Source organism: Cydia strobilella, chromosome 24 (genome assembly GCF_947568885.1).
Source record: "Cydia strobilella chromosome 24, ilCydStro3.1, whole genome shotgun sequence".
Classification (NCBI taxonomy): Eukaryota; Metazoa; Arthropoda; class Insecta; order Lepidoptera; family Tortricidae; genus Cydia; species Cydia strobilella.
In genome coordinates, this window is record NC_086064.1 from 9,688,581 (window position 1) to 9,711,542 (window position 22,962).

Here is a 22,962-nt window from a genome sequence, read left to right on the forward strand (position 1 = left end):
CGGTTGGATAGACGTTGTCGAACGTGAGTGCGAGAACATCGAACCTATGGGGGCTATCACCATCAGCCCCGATGACATAAGTTGTGCCATTCGTACGACCCAGAACTGGAAAAGTCCTGGACCGGACGGATTGCACAACTTCTGGCTAAAATGGTTTCGATGCTCGCACGCACGGTTGGCAACGCAGTTCCAACAAGCCCTAGAGCTCGGTTCCCTCCCACCTTCCCTAACAACTGGTGTAACCTTCCTGCTCTACAAGTCCGGTAGTACCACGGAAGCAAAGAACTACAGACCCATCACGTGCTTGCCTACACTTTACAAGCTCCTTACATCCATTTTGAGAGCAAAAATTAACGCGCACATTGTCGCTAACAACATTTTGGCCTCCGCTCAAAATGGATGTAGGGTTGGGTCCCGTGGTACTAAAGAGCTCCTCCTCATAGACATGACCATATGCCAGCAAGTTCGACGGAACAAGGGGGCCCTCTCGGCCGCCTGGATTGACTATAAGAAGGCCTATGATTCGGTGCCTCACTCATGGCTGAGAAGGGTATTGGAGCTGTATAAACTTGATGCAGCTTTAATATCCTTCCTAAGTGCGTGTATGAGGCAGTGGATCACAGTCCTTCGTCAACCAGGAGGTGGAGATGACCGCCCTGGCCCGCAAGACTTTATAAGGATCGAGCGAGGAATATTTCAGGGTGACAGTCTGAGTCCCCTGTGGTTCTGCCTAGCTCTGAATCCCCTCAGCACCCTGCTGAAGGATTCAGGGTTAGGTTGCCAGCTTCGGAGAGAGGGTGAAGTCATTTCTCACCTTCTGTACATGGATGACCTCAAGCTATTTGCGCCAAATAACCAAGACTTGATGGTGCTATTAAAAACCACAGAAGTTTTCAGTACCGCCATCAGAATGGAGTTTGGTGTCGATAAGTGTGCGGTTATGCATGTACAGCTGGGGGAGGTTGTAAATTCAACAAATTTACAACTTTCTGAGACAATGTCTTTCAGATCTATCTCTGAATCAGAAACCTATAAATACCTTGGTATGTCACAGTCGTTGGGTATTGAGGGCGAGGGTATTAGACGGTCGGTGAAGGAGCGCTTTTTCAGTCGGCTCACAAAAGTCCTTAACAGTCTTTTGTCAGGAGGCAATAAAGTGCGCGCCTTCAACGCCTGGGTAATGCCCATACTCATATACTCCTTTGGCATACTAAGGTGGACTCAGACCGAGCTGGACGCCCTGGATCGGAGGGTCCGTCTACTACTCACCACACACCGTATGCTACACCCACGCTCGTCAGTTATGAGATTGTACATCTCACGGAAGTGTGGAGGTCGAGGCTTCCTTAACGCCAAAGATCTCCACAACCGCGAGGTGTGCAATTTCAGGAATTATTTCCTTAACAACGAGTGTGGGATGCATCGTGATGTGGTGGCAGTGGACAGGCACTTCACGCCGCTCTCCTTGGCAAACGAGAACTGGCACAAACCTGTGGTACAAAGTGCTGCGGGCCGCAAGGCGGTATGGGAGAGTAAGGTGCTACACGGGCGGTTCTACAAGGCCCTCACGGGACCCGATGTAGACCTGCTCGCGTCGGTGAACTGGTTACGATTCGGGGACCTCTTCGGAGAAACCGAGGGTTTTGCCTGTGCAATTGCGGACGAAGTTATGATGACGAACAACTATCGGAAATATATCCTGAAGGACGGTACGGTCGACATTTGTCGGGCATGCCGCCGTCCCGGAGAGTCACTCAGGCATATCATTTCCGGTTGTTCTCATCTTGCTAACGGCGAGTACTTGCACAGACATAATCTCGTAGCCAGGATTATTCACCAGCAGCTTGCTCTTCTATACGGCCTTGTGGACTGCGAAGTACCGTACTACAAGTATTTACCTGTGCCAGTTCTCGAGAATGGTCGTGCCACGCTCTATTGGGATCGATCTATTATCACTGACAGGACTATTGTAGCCAATAAGCCTGACATTGTGATAATAGATCGATCGCAGCGCCGGGCCGTGCTCGTCGACATCACCATCCCCCATGATGAGAATCTCGTGAAAGCCGAGAAGGACAAGTCCAGTAAGTACCTAGACTTGGCTCACGAGATAACCGCCATGTGGGATGTTGATTCGACGATCATTGTCCCGATAGTCGTTTCAGCGAACGGTCTCATAGCGAAGAGTCTCGACCAACACCTTGAGAGACTCTCGCTAGGTGGTTGGATCAAGGGTCAGATGCAGAAGGCGGTGATCTTGGACACGGCGCGGATAGTCCGCCGGTTCCTCTCTCTGCGGCCCTGACCACCGGCAGCTTGGGCCCTGCCCCGCTGCTGGCGGCACCCTAGGTTAGGTTTTTTATAATTTGTTTATATGTATTTTGTATTGTTTTGTAAGTGTTTTTATATTTTACTTTTATATGCATATTATAAAAAACCTAACGTAAGAAAAATAATAAATAAAGAGAATAATAATAAAAAAAAAAAAACTTCCGCTGACACTGACAGACGTCCTTTTACATTTCTTTTGATAAAATATATTTTAAATGTGGTTTTTGCCCTAAAATAGTGATAAATACTCATGTGTGAACCGAGTTATTACTACACCATGCGGACAATTGATATTTTTCATTGTAGACACCGCGACCATGGGTCGCAGTCGCATTACAACCGTGTTGACATTTGTCATACTTCACCGGCAAAACTACATAATTATTTGAAATGATAACAAGGAGTCGAACTAAAGCGGTAACATCAAGCGCACGACCACCACCCCCGCCCGCCTCGTCCAGTTCCTCGTCCACATCGTCGTCAGGCGACGAGTTTGCAACGGCGCCTGACACAGACGGGTCCAGTGACGAGAGCGGGCCGCCGCCGCCGCCGCCGCCACGACCACCTGCGCGACGAGGGCGGCCACCGCTGCCGGCACGCTTGGGGCCTGCGGGACATCCTGCCCCGCCCACGGCTCCCGCTGCCGGTGGTATAGTGCGTCGCATGAGATGGTCTCAATCCATTAATGAGAATGTCATGCGCGCCTATTATGGGGCTACAGAGGGGGGAACACAGCTATCCGCGTATCGTTCAAGAATACTGCCACTGTTTCAGGTTCTTGAACCCACCATCACCGTGTCGGAGCAACGATTATCGGATCAGGTGCGCGTCATTCAGCGGCTAAAGCGTTTGGATGATGCGACACTTGATCGGCTTCGCCTGGAGGCTCTCTCTGCTCGCGCAGCCTCCGCCTCGGTGCGAGATCTGCCCGCCACGTCGCCGGATCCGGTGCCCGCACCCGACCTGGCACCGGGGGCGCCGCGGGTTGATTTTAGTACCGACGAGGGGGATTTTGCGAGTCAGAGCGTGAGTACATCTGCCAATGAGCAACTGAGGAGGACTTTGGAAGAGGCGATTACGCAGTATCGCGCCACAACCAACTCTAGGCCACGATTACCACGTCTGCCTATAAATAGACGCAATCTAGCGCTAGTGGGAGCCCTAAACGCTTTACTAGAGCCACATTTACGGACTAGTAAAGATTTAGATGATACGCACTCGATCATGTACTGCGGAGCCATCGCGGCGTGCCGTGTTGCTCGAGTCAAGTTTCCGGACGCTGAACGTGCACCTAGGACCGCCGGAGGTGTCCCTGCATGGCAAGCGCGGATCGAGCGACGTATCAGCTCGTTTAGGACTCTCATTGCAAAGCTGATCTGCTTTAGGGGGGGCAACAACCGCCCCCGAGTAATGCGCTTTGTGAACCAGGCGTTCGCGGGGACGGATGTCAGGCCCCGCGACTACATGGCCAATGTCACAGAGCGCATCGACTTTCTAAAGCAGAAAGTCTATGCATGGGCAAACCGTATTCGCCGCTACAGAAAGCGTGTGGATCGATTCCAGCAGAATCGTCTTTTTCAAAGTGACCAAAGGAAGGTGTACCGAAGGTGGGAGGAAGCCGACTCTCGTGTGTCCGACGTGCGGCTACCGGATGCTACTGCCATGACTGATTTCTGGCGTAGCATCTGGTCAGTGCCTGTGGAACACACGGAGGGCGGTTGGATAGACGTTGTCGAACGTGAGTGCGAGAACATCGAACCTATGGGGGCTATCACCATCAGCCCCGATGACGTAAGTTGTGCCATCCGTACGACCCAGAACTGGAAAAGTCCTGGACCGGACGGATTGCACAACTTCTGGCTAAAATGGTTTCGATGCTCGCACGCACGGTTGGCAACGCAGTTCCAACAAGCCCTAGAGCTCGGTTCCCTCCCACCTTCCCTAACAACTGGTGTAACCTTCCTGCTCTACAAGTCCGGTAGTACCACGGAAGCAAAGAACTACAGACCCATCACGTGCTTGCCTACACTTTACAAGCTCCTTACATCCATTTTGAGAGCAAAAATTAACGCGCACATTGTCGCTAACAATATTTTGGCCTCCGCTCAAAATGGATGTAGGGTTGGGTCCCGTGGTACTAAAGAGCTCCTCCTCATAGACATGACCATATGCCAGCAAGTTCGACGGAACAAGGGGGCCCTCTCGGCCGCCTGGATTGACTATAAGAAGGCCTATGATTCGGTGCCTCACTCATGGCTGAGAAGGGTATTGGAGCTGTATAAACTTGATGCCGCTTTAATATCCTTCCTAAGTGCGTGTATGAGGCAGTGGATCACAGTCCTTCGTCAACCAGGAGGTGGAGATGACCGCCCTGGCCCGCAGGACTTTATAAGGATCGAGCGAGGAATATTTCAGGGTGACAGTCTGAGTCCCCTGTGGTTCTGCCTAGCTCTGAATCCCCTCAGCACCCTGCTGAAGGATTCAGGGTTAGGTTGCCAGCTTCGGAGAGAGGGTGAAGTCATTTCTCACCTTCTGTACATGGATGACCTCAAGCTATTTGCGCCAAATAACCAAGACTTGATGGTGCTATTAAAAACCACAGAAGTTTTCAGTACCGCCATCAGAATGGAGTTTGGTGTCGATAAGTGTGCGGTTATGCATGTACAGCTGGGGGAGGTTGTAAATTCAACAAATTTACAATTTTCTGAGACAATGTCTTTCAGATCTATCTCTGAATCAGAAACCTATAAATACCTTGGTATGTCACAGTCGTTGGGTATTGAGGGCGAGGGTATTAGACGGTCGGTGAAGGAGCGCTTTTTCAGTCGGCTCACAAAAGTCCTTAACAGTCTTTTGTCAGGAGGCAATAAAGTGCGCGCCTTCAACGCCTGGGTAATGCCCATACTCATATACTCCTTTGGCATACTAAGGTGGACTCAGACCGAGCTGGACGCCCTGGATCGGAGGGTCCGTCTACTACTCACCACACACCGTATGCTACACCCACGCTCGTCAGTTATGAGATTGTACATCTCACGGAAATGTCGAGGTCGAGGCTTCCTTAACGCCAAAGATCTCCACAACCGCGAGGTGTGCAATCTCAGGAATTATTTCCTTAACAACGAGTGTGGGATGCATCGTGATGTGGTGGCAGTGGACAGGCACTTCACGCCGCTCTCCTTGGCAAACGAGAACTGGCACAAACCTGTGGTACAAAGTGCTGCGGGCCGCAAGGCGGTATGGGAGAGTAAGGTGCTACACGGGCGGTTCTACAAGGCCCTCACGGGACCCGATGTAGACCTGCTCGCGTCGGTGAACTGGTTACGATTCGGGGACCTCTTCGGAGAAACCGAGGGTTTTGCCTGTGCAATTGCGGACGAAGTTATGATGACGAACAACTATCGGAAATATATCCTGAAGGACGGTACGGTCGACATTTGTCGGGCATGCCGCCGTCCCGGAGAGTCACTCAGGCATATCATTTCCGGTTGTTCTCATCTTGCTAACGGCGAGTACTTGCACAGACATAATCTCGTAGCCAGGATTATTCACCAGCAGCTTGCTCTTCTATACGGCCTTGTGGACTGCGAAGTACCGTACTACAAGTATTTACCTGTGCCAGTTCTCGAGAATGGTCGTGCCACGCTCTATTGGGATCGATCTATTATCACTGACAGGACTATTGTAGCCAATAAGCCTGACATTGTGATAATAGATCGATCGCAGCGCCGGGCCGTGCTCGTCGACATCACCATCCCCCATGATGAGAATCTCGTGAAAGCCGAGAAGGACAAGTCCAGTAAGTACCTAGACTTGGCTCACGAGATAACCGCCATGTGGGATGTTGATTCGACGATCATTGTCCCGATAGTCGTTTCAGCGAACGGTCTCATAGCGAAGAGTCTCGACCAACACCTTGAGAGACTCTCGCTAGGTGGTTGGATCAAGGGTCAGATGCAGAAGGCGGTGATCTTGGACACGGCGCGGATAGTCCGCCGGTTCCTCTCTCTGCGGCCCTGACCACCGGCAGCTTGGGCCCTGCCCCGCTGCTGGCGGCACCCTAGGTTAGGTTTTTTATAATTTGTTTATATGTATTTTGTATTGTTTTGTAAGTGTTTTTATATTTTACTTTTATATGCATATTATAAAAAACCTAACGTAAGAAAAATAATAAATAAAGAGAATAATAATAATATAATAATAATAATAATTAAAACTGTTGACAAATGAAGATATAAATAGACCAAAACAAGTCGGTTACTTGTCGGTCGGTCGCGGTGACGGTGATATAACACATAACCGACTTATGCGCCGGCGGTCAAGGGCATTCCAATGATAGCCGGAAATATATGAACGTCTTTGGCGCTCTTAAATATGTCAACGTTAAATCTTTTGAATCTTTAAGTAAATCATGTATAAAGAATAAATATAAAGCGACCGACAAACACGATGGATACTATAAAACAACTTGCGATTGCACATTGGCTGCACAGAAGTTCTTGGGGTATGGGTTATAGAGATTATGTTGTGATTGACCGAGAGTAAAGGTCTCCGATTCAGCTTGGACAAAAATGCTTTCATATGTCTGGTACGGCTATCCGTCTGTTCTGTTCTCGTCTACAGGCATTTATTAACCGGTCCTGGTGAAATGAGCAAAGCCTCGCGTTACATGACGCGACTCACCGCTCGCGTTGCTCGGCTCCCTGGTGATGTCCCGCGCGCTCCGCTAGCTGCAGAGGCGTAGCGCCCGCCGCGTCGCGTGGCGCCAGCGGAACCCCCACATGACTCACCGCTCGCATTTCTCAGCTCCCTGGCCGCCTGGCGATGGCCCGCGCGCTCCGCTAGCTGCAGGGGCGTCGCGCCGGCCGCGTCGCGGGCCGCCAGCGAAGCCCCGGCCGCCAGCAGAGCCTTGACGTTCTCTGCGTGACCGCGTTCAGCCGCTATGTGGAGCGCCGTCTGTGTACAAATAACATGCGTTCTTACAGTAAGAATAATCTTTGAATAGCAGTTTTCATATTAGACTTATATTGATCGAGATATGGACCGTGATTACCTTTTGTATTGTTTTTGAACAAGTCTAGTGAAACTAACCGTGAATCATTCAAAACAGTTTTGATATTGTTACTATAAGCCTATTTAGGTTAGGTCTCGCACAGGAGCGGTGAGACAGTATCTCGCCTGCAAGATAGGGCTACGCGTCTTTTTTAATCTATTATTATTATTATTATTTAGCTTTATCCCACATTAGTGGTCCCCAAGGGTATAAGCCTCCTCCATCTGTCTCCACCTCTCTTTGTCGGTGGCAACATCCATCCATTTTTTTCCCGCAGCCTGTACAATGTCATCTGCCCATCTTTTTCTTTGCCTTCCCGCTCTTCTCTTTCCAGCTGGGCCTTTTAAACTGTATTAAATATTAATTATAAACGGACAGGTAGGTACAGCCGCGCCGCTCCTGTGCTAGTTCTACAGGGACAGCAGCAGTTCCTACACATTTGTATCAGTATTCATGTGTGTAGTATTAGTATAGTACCTTACTGCCTGTTGCCGTGACCACCGGCATACAATAGTTGACAATTCCAGTACCTTGCCCCCTGTAGCCGTGTCTTCCCTCGCGTCGACAGTGGCGCCAGCAGCGACCAGCGCGCGCAGACAGCGCGAGCGCTCCGCGAGCGCGGCCGCGTGGAGCGCGCAGCGCGCGCGCGAGTCGCGAGCATCCGGGTCCGCGCCGCCAGCCAGCAGGGATAGGAGGAGCTCCTCGTTGTCCCACAGAGCTGCCTGTCAAACAACAGTTTTAAAATAAACACAAAAAATATAGATTAAAGAAGTAAATGATCCATATAAAATAAGTCACAAACATTGACTAGAATATCCTATCCTGTATTACCTCTTATGATAGTGAAATTTTTACACTAGTCCGTTTTTATTTTATTTTATGTTGTATTCACACACAATAGAATTCATTATTTACTTCCTAGTCAAAGAATATAGAAATTCACAAAGAAATTAAAGTATATAAACTATCCAAAACCTTGAAATAGATGTCAAACACACCTTGGTCAAAATGTATCTCCAACTTTTCCGCACCATTACTACATGTGGTATCTCACAACATAGTCATGGAAATCTGTTCCTGGCCCGCGGTCTAACTGCAGTTCATATATTTTTACTCTTGGTTTTAGTAGCAATGTTTGAATTTGCATCATTTATGCCAAATAGTAGCTGACGAACGGCGAAGAAGCCAACGTAACAACAAAGCTAACAAGGAAGTTCTTAACCTTGTGCAGGAGAGGAGGTCCCTGCTGCAAATCATTGTGAGCAGAAGAGGGAAGATGGTTGGGCACCTGTTACGACACGACGAATTCATAAAAAATATTGTGGAAGGGAAAGTAGGAGGAAGGCGGAAGAGAGGGAGACCAAGAAGAACATACATGGACCAACTAAAGGAAAAGATAAACGTCGTGTCGTATCAGGCGGCCAAACGAAAGGCTCAAGAAAGAGATACATGGAAATTGCTCCACCGACAAGAGCTAGGCTCTTAAATTAATGATGATGATGAGTAGCTGACGCATTTGTACTGTCTAGTTTGTATTGGGCTGGGGTAGATTGTGCCTTATACAAGATACTATTCGGCTCACCGCGAATTACACGCAACTTAGTCGCGCTCAGTCTAGTACTAATCCTATTTAGATACCCACTTTCTATAGCCATTTCTCCTCACCTGGTGAAGTAGGCGGCCTTGAAACTGATCCTCGTCCGGAGACAGGTCCATCTCAACGCATTTCAACTCAATGCCGCGGCCGAAACTAACATTTCCGGCAAACTGATTCAGTGAAGCGTTGCAAGCTGTTAACACCACATATCTGTGGCAAATACGAGATTTTTTAACAAAACTTTGCAGGAAACAACTGAAATAATAATCATCTGATGGTTTTGTAAACAAAGTTACTTTTTATTACGCTTATATGTGATGCAATGAGTATTAACTAAATAGAAAGTGTGTATTGATTTTGAACTGCAGTTATTTTGCATATGTCATTGTCATGTCAAAGTCAGCATATTGTTCTCATTTACACGATCTGCTTTGATTTTTACGCCTAACAGTAATACTGGTCTATGATTGGTTAAAATAAGGACAGACAATGCATGATTCGTTGGTTTGATGACTTACATTTGCTGAAAGACGAAACAGACTATCCTGTCAAAATTGACATTGACATTGACAGTTTGCCACCACAGATTAAACAATGAAATGTAATTTTATAGGGCTCTATAGATATTACAATTTGCCGTCATGATTCGATTTTGATTCAAGTAAGATGTGTGAAGCGCTTCAGGGCTGCTTCGTTTACTCAAAGGCCCCTCCACACTTGTGAGCGAATCGCGGCGCGAAGCCGCGAACGCTAGTATGGAGTCTAGTTCGCTAATCAGCGAAATCGACTCCACACTCGCGTTCGCGGGTTCGCGCCGCGTAGTCTGGAGCGGGCTCAACAACAACGCCCCAATATATCGCAATCTGTTGTCTCATTCTAACTATCCCTCCATCTTTGTCTGTTGGGCGGATAATATCGCAAACGTTTGTAGAGGCATTTTCAAATTTTCATGTATAAAGTGGTGTCTAAATGGGTCAATTTTTCGCCCAATCTGATTAAATTAGCTATTTACTTGTCTTGTGGACGCAAAAATGAAATTGGCTCGCCAACCGCATTCAAACAAATTGTAAAGAACGTAACAGACTGGCGTACTGGACCGCGACCTTGGTCCGGTCAGCATATCTCACTTATATTGCGCTCTTAACGGACGTACGGTAGTCCCTTCCACATGGTCAAACAGTCAGGTACGCCCGTTTGTTACTATTTTAAGATTATGACCGATTAAATCAGGATGTGTGAACGAAATTTTTTTTTCACCTCAGCAGCTCGAACAAGCCTACTTTCGTCACTCCCTGGAGTGAGGAAAGTCGCACTTTCCTCACTCCAGGGAGTGAAACAATGTAGCTTTTTAATTTAGTGAAGGCCATGAACTTCATACTTTTATTACATTTTTTTTATGGTCCATACCATACCATACCATTTTATGGTACGGTACGGTACGGTACGGTCCGGTCCGGTCCGGTCCGATCCGGTCCGGTTCGGTCCGGTCCTGTCCGGTCCGGTCCGGTCCGGTCCGGTCCGGTCCGGTCCGGTCCGGTCCGGTCCGGTCTCGTCTTATCGTATCGTACATATTATAATACTTTTTTTTTCTGTTTATTCTGTGTAATTCGAAATACATTTTAACCTTTAATATGTTCTCACTACTGAGGTGAAAAATTATGTGTGCAACACGAGAGAATAGTTATTTTACATCTCGTGTTTTTGAGTCCCTCGCTACGCTCAAGATTCTACCTTAGAATCACTCGCTTCGCTCGTGATTCAATTATAGAATCTTTCGCTTTCTCGGGACTCAAAATAAACACTCGCAAGAAAAACTAACTTTCCTCTCTTGTTGCACAAATAACTATTTTCTAGAATCAATATATACGAAAATGATATATGGTACAACGGAAACAATCTTTATTTAGCTCGACGATCTCAGCGAGGGAGTAGTGGAGTAGTGTGGCGGCATGCGGTGGCATGTCTATGGTTCGAAGAGTTTAAGCTGACGCCTGCAAGCGCATATTTTCGTTGTCATAAAAATATATTAATAATATAGCGCTGGCTTTATAGCTAGCATTATGCTGAGTTGGGTCCATTTCGTGATGCACACTTGAGGATTTCTTCTTTCCTTGCTGTTGTTGTCTGTACATGTTCGTACTTGTGTTGTGATCGTCACGAATAAATATCTTTTATCTTTATCTTTAATTTGTGTTTATTAATTAATTATAACTTATAAGTTTTGTAATATCAAATATTAATGTATCAAATATTAGCGAGCGCTTGACTGAGTGAAAAGGAAACCGGGAAGAACGAAACGGTGTGTCGCTAGCACAAGTGCGAACGAGATGAAAGATTGACATGAAAGTCCTAAGGCTGAAGTGAGGGCTGAAGCCTGCTCCAGACTATTACGCGGCGCGTCGAATTTCGATATTGTGAGGCAACGTTTTTAAAATAAATAAAAATCGACAAATTGGCGCACATGGTCTTTCCCGTTCTGTCTTGCGAAATGTGACAGCGGTGCGAAATGGACTAGACCAGACCAGCCGTCAAACAAACATGTGCGTTTTAAGGTTATATATTGTATCTAGATGACAGCTGTCACCGTATCCAAGCTATGCTGCTATGAAAAATACTATACGTATGTCTATGACGGTTATAGTATGACCCCGGATTTGATAAATGAATTATCAATCATTTTTATGGTTATGGATAATATAGGCCATTTTATAACCCTCTACTACTAAGATTTAGGGAGGCTTTGTATGAAAAAAATCTGTAGTCGGCATATTGTTTTAAAACTTTGTATTTATTCACAATATTGAAGGCATAGTGAGAATGAAATGAATGAAAGAATAAACAACAGAAATATAAAAAGCTTCTTTATTTATTTTTCATAAATAATACATTTCATTATTTTTATACTTATTAGCCTTTTGACCGCCATCCATTATATATTATATATATTAAAGTTTTTGTTCAATATTTCATTTCTTAACCGACTTTAACGTTATTATAAGTGAATAAGTTTATGTGCCTTATAGTTGCCTAAAAACGCAAACTTCTTCAAGCAATATTCGCATGAGTATGGTTTTTCACCTGTGTGTATGCGCCGGTGGTTGTTCAGAGTGCTCACCTGCGTGAACCGCTTGCTGCAGAACTCGCACTTGTGCGGCTTCTCACCAGTGTGAATATACTCGTGTATCCTCAAGTTGCTCGAGCTCGTAAACTTCTTCAGACAACTCTTGCAAGAGAATATTTTCTCACCAGTGTGAGTTCGCTGGTGAATATTAAAACTACTTGTCGTTGCAAATTTCTCGTCACATAGTTTACACGAAAATGTCTTTGCACACCTTTGGGTTGATTGATGTCGTTTTAAATGGCTAGGTGTCGCAAATGCTTTATTGCATACTTCACACGATATTTCCCCGGCGTGAACACGCTTATGTTTCTTCAGATAGTATAAAAGAGCGAATTCTTTGTTGCAAATTTCGCATGTGAATGGTTTGTCTCCTGTGTGGCTTCGGATATGACTCTTTAAATGATCAAAATCGTCGCAAGTCTGTTGGCATATTTCGCAGGTAAATTTCTTTGCCCTCGTTGTGCTTTGACTGATTATATTAGGGTTAGGCGTCGTCCCAGGCAGACATATCACCATGTGACGAATAAGACTACGTTTGTGTGCGTATGCTCTGCCGCAGTTGTCACAGGCGTTCTCTGCGTTTTGTGGAGAGTCAGTGTAAGTTTCCTGCAGCTCCTCTTCAGAGTTTGTGGTGTCGACGGTGTCGTGATCGCGAAGCGGGAGCATGGAGGGGCGAGATTTGTCTGAAACAAAATAGGAATTGAGAGGGGTAGTTTTTGACTAAAATAAAGAGACTATACCAACTTGAGAGTGAGAGAGAGCAAGAGAAGGAGACAGTGAGAGAGAGGGAGAGATAACTTTATATAGGACTTAATGAAGAATAACTAATTGAAAACTAATTTAGAACAAAATACTTAGGTTTGTAATTAGTTTAAAACATTTCCTTTTTTTAAACACTTCTGCCTTCTTATGACCTTTCTTCATAAATTTTAGGATTCGTCAAAACTGGTCATATGAGACCAATCTCGAAAAGTCATAAGGGTCAGCAACGCGCATGTGGCCTAGAGTTGCAGGCGTCCATAAGCTACGGTAACCGCTTACCATCAGGCGGGCAACATGCTTGTTTGTCGCCGACGTGGTATTAGACAAGTCAATCTCGGCCCATGATTTTTAAGAGCCCTGAGTAGTGAGCAACGTGCATGAAATGTAGGGGGCAGCACAGGAGCCCTTGTTTATTAGCGTACATGTCAAATTTAAGCTTCCAATGTAGCCCACAAGATGGCAAAATCTACAATGCACAATAAACCGTACGTGAACTGTAGAAGGCAGCACATGGTTTGTCGTGAGGTGTCAATGTACAGTTTATGTTTCCGATTTAGGCCACAAGATGGCAGACTCTGCAACGCGCACCGTCGTATTATGGTATCTATTGCACAATAGTAGCACGTTTTTCAATAGATATGGCCCCTTAAATTCTTGACGTAGTTACGTAATGTGCTTATTATTATATAGCACCTGGTGTCATAATGCAGCACCAGGTGTACTGTAAAAACTATTAAAAAGCAAATAACCGTGAAAGCTCTCGATCTCGACGGGCACGAGCACACACTCGGGCTCCACGGCCACCTCGAACTTGTACTCGTCGGCGCCCTCCGACCCGCTCTCCATCCTTAAAGGGTCTTCTGCCTCCTCGTCTGCACAAACAATCATATGTTATTGATGTAAACATACACACACACACACACACTCACAGAAAGACACGTTTTTTTGACATTTTGCATATTAATGTTGACTGAATACTGATGCTAAAAAAGTTTTAAGACCTAATTGTAACGTATTCTGGCAAATAAACATTTCTATTTCTAAATTAAATAATGAAAAACAACCACAGAATTCACAAAATGTCAGCACGGGGCCGTGTCACGTAAATGCATTAGGGCATATTACTGCCATGTTCTGCCACTAGAGTGCAGCACTAGCCCCTTAATTCAGCCAATAGAGGAACATACTGTGCCTTTAACAGTTTTTTGACAAAAACTGTAATAGATGTCATATATTAAAGAAAAAGTGACTTTTTTTAATATTTTATTATTATTTATTGAGAAACAAACAGTCTTAAAATAAACATAAGCAACTTAGCTAATAGCTACAAATTGATTTTTTATAGACCTATAGTTTCCTAATTCACATATCGAGGTACAATTAAAAAGACTTTTTTGACAAGTTTTCAGAGATATTAAAATATGACATTGATGCAACAAGGCGCTTTGTTTACAGAGGACCTACCGGGAAAAGCGAATACGAAATTTCGCTATCTGCCTCTTTACACGATACACCAAATGTAACTTTTAAATATGTAATTTAATTTTCATTTAAATTGAATTTAATTTTCATTTAATTTTAATAATATGAACTCTTTTTAATTGTGTAATTATTTAATTTATTATTTCATTGTGTAATAGGTGTGTTTGGTAGTATTAAGTCTTCTATGGATATAATCCAAAATAAAAGCTTTTTAATTTGATTTTTATTTCATTTTATTTATCGCTCGAATATGCAAGAGTGACAGGAATGTTAGATAACGAAATGTCTATTTTCTTGTTTCTTCATAGACCCTCAGATTGTGGTAGTGGCGCCCCCTACGCAGAGTTTCGCGTAACCCCCGACGCAAAAAGAGGGGTGTTATATTTGACGCGCCAATGTCTATCTGTCTGTCTGTGGCATCGTAGCTCTCCAACGGATGGACCAACTTCGATGCGTTTTTTACGTGAAAGCGAGTTTTTTTGCGGTGGTGCTTAGCTATGTTTGATAGAAATCGATCCAGCAGATTGAAGAGTACCAATCAGATCTTTTCCAAAATGATGTACTTAAGGCATTTTTGGCATAACGCGTATATACGCCCCTACGTACGTTATACGTCCCTATATAGGGAGATCAAGCTCCCTGACACTGCGGGGTTGCGAATTGTATCGCAGCCATGATTGCCAAATTCATAGTGTTGTTATGATTTAAATGCCAACATATTAAATGACTATAATTAAAAATACAGAAGGCCATTTAAAATAAACTCAATTTATTCTAATGAATTAAAGTTCAGTTGCCTAACAAAAATACGAATGCAATTGTATAACACTTCAGTAATCGAACTATTTGAGTTTACATTCGTCTCAAAACTTACGAACGGACGAGGTATATTTATGGATATGTAGGTACATATTTTCTATAGTTATAAAGATACTTTTGCACTTAACGCATCATATTTAGTTAAGTTTCTAGGGTTAGCTACCTCTTTTAAATTGTGCCATCTTGTACAACTATTAGTTTGACTACCATTTCCTATTTATCTCTCTCAGTTGCTTGAAGTTTAGCTGGAAGAGATCCCTTAAAGAGATAAGTTCGCCTTTGTACACATTAATTGTATTACTACTACTAGTATTATACAAGTTGTATATACATATATGTAAATATATTTTGTATTTTGTATTTGAGATGATCTGTGAGTACATCTTACCTGCAGTACTGTCCACAGGCAACTCTGCACACCCTGGCTCCAGGGCCACTTCATATTTAAACTCATCTTCAGAACCATTTCTTTCTGAAATCAGAACTCACGGTCAACTTTGCAGGCCGGGAGATTTTATAGAGGCTACTTTCTTTCTAAAGAACAGGTTTGAATAAGCCGATCATCAACCACAAAATACAAATCTAACTGCAATAAAAAATGTTATTTTTATATAAGGATAAGAAAACCTTATTATAAAAGACTTTCTTTATTTTTGGAAATCTCAAATAAACTGTTATGGTTTTACTTACAGTTCTGTTGTCAATTATGATTTACTGTAGCATGACCTAACAGGCAATGTTTTTAAGGAAAATTACTTAATCCCTGAAGCACCCCAGTTTCAGTTCACAGTAGTATGGAACTCCTATACTAACTATGGCCCTTATTTAGATTAATGGGTAAGTATACCATACCATAAAGTTCCGGATTATCAAGAATAACTGAAATATTATAGTTAATATCATAAAACTGACCTTCCACAATAACACACTCAGGATTCTCCACGCCCGCCGCCTCCTGAGACATATATACTGCCTCGACCTCCAGTCCTCCTCCGTCACAAGAAACTGTCTTCCTTCAATGTCTCGAAAATATTCGGAAGGTCAGTCTGGACTGCTGGCTGCTGGGCTAGAGGCCTGCGTTGAAGGCAACAGTAACGTTATACGCGGAGCGCGATATAATGACAACTTCATCGATTTGTCGAGTTACAAAAGCCGTATGTAACCACAATATTATACTATACTTTTGGAGATAACAGCTTCTAGGGCTTTTAGTGGAAGAGTCAGAGTTAAGCAGAGTATTATATTCTGGCTACATGGTTATTTTTACTATAAAATATATCACTTTCCTATTTTGGGCTGGTTTGAGAATGGCAAATGGCAATTGGCAAATTGGCATTGGTTGACGTTAATGACATTGACAGACTCTCAGTGTTGCCAGGCCGTGCATGAAAATCCCAATGAGGGCTATCGTTTTTTTGCTCACCAGTGGGCGCCTCTGTTGTCCAAAAGACTAAAGAACAGCTGTCAGTCATTGAAGTGACAAGTGACATTTGACATTTCGAACTATGGAAAAGACCACTACATACACTAGCGCCCCTGGCGGTGAATTCATACGCGTTAGCCCTCATTGCTCAGATCAGAGGGCTGAAGACTAGGAGGATATAACCAAACGCCCCAAACCACAAACGGAGTAGTAATAAACAGGCATTCCCCTCTGTCGAAAATAGTCGGCCAATGGTCATACACAATTTATGGACTGACGTTTATCTGACATGGCTATTTTGACGTTACGTATACATTTGACGTTCCTCTCCCCCACAAAAATTGGCATGCTTTTTGTACAGGACGTGGCGGCTCCGTTTGGTTATATCCTCCTAGGCTGAAGACGTTGTTAAATGGATCAACAATTTTGTCACCGCGTGTACATTTTTGCTGCTTTTTTCTATTAACGGAAACGGCTTCACCAACGAACTATTTGGATAGTGTAAAGTCTACGCAGAATAATTGCAGTAATTTTACTATGGCAACTTCAATTTTTGACTGTCATCTGTATGAAATAAATAAATTAATTACTGTCATCTGTCAGCGCCTCGTCAAACCAAACGTCAAATTATCAAATTCTATTCTTTTCTTATTGTATGTAACCATATTGTAGCGTAGCCATTGGGTGCTATCGTAAATATCTTATTATTCCATTTGTTTATTGCCTCGCCTACACACTTAAGAACTTCAATCACACGAGTAACAGGATTTACTATAGTCACCAAAAACTATATGTATGCTATACTGTGCAGAAGCTATTATAGTCACAGCACAGAGCGTCCCGACGCAGATTGTGTGGAACATAGATCACTGGATTGTTTAGTGAGGTGTAGAGGAAAGTGGCAGCGGCATGTCATTGGAAGCACGCGTGAAAGAGGAGCCTCAGGATTGCACGGAACCGGGTATGTTATTATTATTATTATTTGTATCTCATATAAACTCACGGGTATATACATCCCGGTCATTTAATAGGCGTTCGTGGGGATACAGATCCAACACGTAGAGGCCCTTTGGAGAAGTTTGCTGTTATGTAATTATTATTATTTAATAAGCAGGCAGGCAGTTATGGCAACTGATATGGCCTGTATCCAGTAATCATAAAGATATAGTTATCATGAACGAGTATTAGATGTAGTGTTATGCTTGTCTAATTTATTTTTAAACTGGTTCACATTTTGTGCTGAAACTACGTCTTCCGGGAGTTTGTTCCAAGCCCTTACTACTCGGTTGCTCAGAAAGTGTTTGTAAGGGTTACTGTGAGACCTATGCCTTTCTAGCTTTAAGTGATGACCTCTCAGACGAAATCGCGTTTCGCAAAATCTTATTCGTGTAATGTGGTTACTATCAACTAAAATAAGTTTGTTTTGCCCAGTTGTGATAGGAGAAACCCATAAATAAATAAATAAATAAATAAAAATAAAAAGCCTTTTATTTCCAATTTACAGTTGTTTTACATTAGAAGTTTTAGCATATTGGTTAGTAAGTTTCTTATAGTTAGTAGTTAGTGTTAGGTTTATGTATTCTATTTACTATCTATTTATTTAATTTGGACCCCTCTTTGGGTGTAGGCCTCCTCCAATTCTCTCCATTTCTGCCTGTCTTCCGCTTTGTTTAGCCAGTCTTTCCCTGCAATTTCTTTTATATCGTCCAGCCATCGTTTATATGGCTTTCCTACTTTCCTTTTGCCACTTGGGCCTTTCCATTTCGTTGCCAATATTGTCCATCTATGGTCTTTGTACCGTGCGATGTGTCCTGCCCACCGCCATTTTAATTTGAGGGCTTGAGTTAGTGCGTCTTGTAACTTTGTTTTTTCTCTTATAGATGTACTCTTTATTTTTTGTATCTTTTTTATGTTGAGCATGCTCCTCTCCATGGCTCTTTGGGTGGTTCTTATCTTTCTCTTTATTTTATCTGTAAAAGTCCATGTTTGGCACCCATAGAGCAGGCTCGGTAGAAGGCATGTATCTGCCACTATCTTTTTTAGGTTTAAGCTGTATTTGCCTTTTAGGATTTCTTGCAGTGACCAGAATTTCCTCCAGGTTATGTTGGCTCTCCTTTCTACCTCTTCTTCGCTGTTTGTTGTTGTAAAGGACAGTTGCTTTCCTAGATATATATATTGGTCTACATAGTCTATGTTGTTGCCATTGATATTTATTTGTATTTGTTTGCTGTTTGTCATTATTTTGGTTTTATTTGTGTTCATTTGTAAGCCTGCTTTGGTGCTTTCTTCGTCTAGTTGGTTTATAAGCACTCTTAGTTCTGTTGCAGTTTCAGCTACTATGACTATGTCGTCTGCAAATCTCAAATGGTTTATTAACTGGCCCTCCAGATTGATGCCTTTTGATTCCCATTTGAGATTCCGAAATATGATTTCCAGGACAGCAATAAAGATCTTGGGTGATAAAGGATCTCCTTGTCGGACTCCCCTTTCTATCCTTATCTGTTTCCCTCTTGTCTCCAGCTTGACTCGGCTGGTGCTTTTCGCGTATATATTCTTTATAATATTAATGTATTTTTGGTCCACATTAAGCTGTTTCAATGCATTCCAGATTGCGCTGTGATTGATGCTATCAAATGCCTTGCTATAATCTATAAAGGCGACGTATAGGTTCCTATTGAACTCTTTATACTTCTCTATCATCTGTTCTCGGAGAAACCCATAGTTAGGATGTAATTCTCATCAATTAGTAGGTCACAGAATAGGTAATAGTATTATCATACAAAACGGCCACGCACCGCCCCGCCCCGATTCGAATTACCTCGCCCCGCGACACCAGATTGACGATCTGATTGCCGACCGCACAGTACTGTTTTTAAGCAACTTACTCACACAAGGACGCATGCCGCGTGTACAAACGTGCCGTTCACACATAGAAATGCAAGTGGTTTTTCATGTTATTATGTGTCCGCCCTGTGCTATGGTTCTCTCCTATCTATAGAATTTCAAGTTTCTCTGTGCTTTTACAATTCTCTCTCTCTCTCTCTCTTTAGCCTTTTTCTACCCTTTGGGTGTAGGCCTCCTTCATTTTGCGCCATTCGTCGCGGTTCTGTGCGACTTGGAGCCACTGTTTCCCCACAGTCTTCTTAATGTCGTTGTCCCAGCGCATCTGGGGTCTACTTTGAGGACGCTCTTCCCCCCATGGTCGCCACTCGAGTAGTCGTTTGCTCCTTTTACAATTATTCTACTTAAATCAGCCATAATAATACTCTTACGCATCAAAGAAATTATGCGATGTGAAGAATCATGTTACTAGGCACTTAAGGGGCCTACTGTCTATCAGTCCGCCGGACGATATCCACCTGTCAGTTATTCGGAACTGTCAAATTTTTGTTCTAACTGACAGGCCGATATCGTCCGGCGGACTGATAGTCAGTGGGCCCCTTTACGCGTTTAGGTCGCGAAACTCACTCGCGAACATACAAACAGACAGACACGGACAGGACTTCGTTTTATAAATTGTAGTGATGAATACAACATTGATAACGAGGTTTGATGGTATCTCTTAAGACACTGTGTCCTTGTCCTTGGTTTTAATTTGATCCATACTGATCGCAAACAGTGTTGCAATAACTTATAGATCATGTCTTAAAAATTTTAGCCTTAAATTATGATTTAATGGAAATTAAGGCTAAAATTTTCAATAAATATTAAACATTTAATTCTATCATTTGGCAGTGTTTGTAAAGGTGGAAGTGGAATATGAGGGTCCATATGAGGTGTACGTGAAAGAGGAGCCCCTGTGTGAACACAGCATCCCGTATGGTGAGGACGGCGTCCCCAATGATGGGACAGATGAGTCGTCCGGCCTGTACTCGGATCATGTGGTCAAGCTTGAGCCACCAGAGCTGGAGCAATCGCAGTTTGATGAAGACCACAATCTTTATGGTAAGTTGTTGTAAATGCTATATAACAGGTCATCCATTAATTACATCACATGTTTAGGGGGGGGGGGGGGGGTCAAGAATATGTGACATGTTGTGACAAGGGGAAGGGGGAGTCACAAACTTTGTGATGTCACTTTAACTTATTTAAATTATTTTATTTGCTGTACAGTTAAATAACAAGTTTTCGGAACGATAATCGTTTTTCATCATCATCTTCCTCGCGTTATCCGGGCATTTTTAGCCACAGCTCATGGGAGCCTGGGGTCCGCTTGACAACTAATCCCAAGAATTGACGTAGGCACTAGTTTTTACGAAAGCGACTACCATCTGACCTTCCAACCCAGAGGGGAAATTAGGCCTTAATTGGATTAGTCCGGTTTCCTCACAATGATCGATAATCATAATGAACGATAATCGTTTTTATTCATTTAATTTTCTTTCCTAATCAGTTTTGGGTTATAGAATTACTAATATTTCTTTTGACAAAAATATTTTGAATAAATATTAATAATACTTAATTTGATCTGCCGATTACATTGAAAAATGGTTTGCCAAATGTGACCAAGTGTGACAAGAAGGGTGGTAGGGGTCAAAAAACCTCGAAATTCGTGTGACTTAATTAACGGATAAACCCTATAAGCCATGTTTTTGTATCCCAGATACGTAATGGAAAGAGAGCCCTAATTTCTCCAGCTGATCTTCCATTTTTATTAACTTTGTGACCATGGTTTTTGCATGAAATAAATGAAAAAAATAAACCAACCAAGTGCGAGTCGGACTCGCGCAAGTGTTCCGTATACCATTACGCAAAAAAAGGTAAAAAACCGGACAAGTGCGAGTCGGACTCGCCCACCGAGGGTTTCGTACTTTTTAGTATTTGTTGTTATAGCGGCAACAGAAATACGTCATCTGTGAAAATTTCAACTGTCTAGCTATCACGGACATCAGACAGACGGACAGCGGAGTCTTAGTAATAGGGTCCCGTTTTTACCCTTTGGGTACAGAACCCTAAAAATCACGTTTGTGCCCCACTCAAATATTTATTTTAAGTGATATAATCAAGCTTTTCAATCTCGTACCTTACTTAAGCAACTCAGCAAGCTTCGTTGCTTAAACACAGTAATCGACTGAAAAGCTCTCTATTATATCAAGATTGTCTAAAATACTAATTTATAATATTAACAGAGTGTTGTTTGGCAGGTGGGGTCGGAGTTTCGTCTGAGCAGACCACAGAGGGGGTTGCAGGAGCGTCCGGGGGCAGCGGAGGGCGGGGCGAGCTCATGCTAGTACTGGAGCCCCTTACCATGCAGGTGCACACGCAGAGGGTCAAGCCGCAAGGTAACTATACGTCTATTCGATGATCTTTGCTACCGTTAGTATATATTATGGCTTATTAGATCCATCCGGCACATTGGATCCGACGTCGTTTCACGAAATATCTGAACATCGTTAACATTATTTGGGTGATCCCTTGTTTCGCAGACAGAAATTTCATATAATTTTGTTTCACAGAAAATGTTTCGTATAATACTTGGTCCTTGTATATTAAGTTCGAATATTTTTGTTTCAAAGACTATTTACTTGAATGAAACATATGTCACAGAAACACATTTCAATGAATTTTATAATCTCATTTTTTTATTTAGCAAAGTTATCAAACAGTAGAATTTTGTTTGGGGTATTCTTGTTTCCCAGACACAAATTTCACAGAATTTCGTTTCACAAGAAACTGTTTCATATAATATTTGGTCCTTGTATTTCGAATATTCTTGTTTCAACACCTATTTACTACAATGCAACATATTTCATAGAAACGAATTTTAAAATTTTATTATTTTATTCAATAAAATTATCAAACAGTAGGATTATGTTTTAAAGAAAACTGTTTGTCTTTATTTTATTTATTCATCGATATAATCGTTCAGAGAAGTAGGTTAGGTTAGGTTAGAATTGCGGCCCTTACAGAACCGAAAAGTTACTAAGAAAAGTGGGTTAGGTTAGGTTAGAACTGCGAGCAAAACCGACTTATTTTATTGTACGATACTGATTTACAAACAGAAGTTATATTTTAATTAGTGTCTCGTATATTATAATAAGAATACATATCTAAATCTATGTAATAATAATCTAAATTGTATAATATGAATATCCAAACATTAGAATTTCTTAGCAACTAAAATCTATACTTAATTTTTTTTACAAAATAAGTATTCTGCGAATGGATTTTTCTATGAAATGATAATATGCGATTTTGTTTATGAGAAACATAATTCTATAAAACATATGTATTGGTAAAAAGTTTACATGAACTAAATAATATAAGGATAAAGAATATATGATTAGAAATTCTATGAAATGAATATCGAAACTAAATTTTCTTTGCAACAAAAATCTACGATTAAAAGTTCTACAAGGTAAGTATTCTGCGAA

General features: G+C 42.7%; 3 protein-coding genes across 3 annotated transcripts in view; 1 reads left to right on the top strand and 2 right to left on the bottom strand.

Annotated features, from left to right (window-relative positions):
* The window catches only part of LOC134752523 (leucine-rich repeat serine/threonine-protein kinase 1), a 104,894-nt gene extending 95,552 nt beyond the window's left edge, over window positions 1-9,342 (bottom strand). Inside the window, exons 1-3 of the mRNA XM_063688217.1 lie at window positions 9,050-9,342; window positions 7,915-8,106; window positions 7,122-7,287 (exon numbers count right to left, since the gene is read on the bottom strand). Coding sequence (XP_063544287.1) covers window positions 7,122-7,287; window positions 7,915-8,106; window positions 9,050-9,100 — 409 coding nt within the window. The 5' untranslated portion in view covers window positions 9,101-9,342. The remainder of the gene's footprint in view (window positions 1-7,121; window positions 7,288-7,914; window positions 8,107-9,049) is intronic.
* LOC134752000 (zinc finger protein 596-like) overlaps window positions 1-22,962 on the top strand; it is a 228,805-nt gene that overhangs the window by 203,958 nt on the left and 1,885 nt on the right. Inside the window, exons 2-4 of the mRNA XM_063687550.1 lie at window positions 17,438-17,549; window positions 20,324-20,533; window positions 21,733-21,870. Of these exons, the coding sequence (XP_063543620.1) occupies window positions 17,498-17,549; window positions 20,324-20,533; window positions 21,733-21,870 (400 nt within the window). The 5' untranslated portion in view covers window positions 17,438-17,497. The remainder of the gene's footprint in view (window positions 1-17,437; window positions 17,550-20,323; window positions 20,534-21,732; window positions 21,871-22,962) is intronic.
* Window positions 11,897-16,467, bottom strand: LOC134752215 (zinc finger protein ZFP2-like). Its single transcript, XM_063687826.1, has 4 exons — window positions 16,078-16,467; window positions 15,554-15,637; window positions 13,614-13,736; window positions 11,897-12,785 (listed from the first exon to the last, which is right to left on the bottom strand). The coding sequence occupies exons 1-4, from the start codon at window positions 16,127-16,129 to the stop codon at window positions 11,974-11,976; spliced, it is 1,071 nt and encodes a 356-aa protein (XP_063543896.1). The 5' UTR covers window positions 16,130-16,467; the 3' UTR covers window positions 11,897-11,973.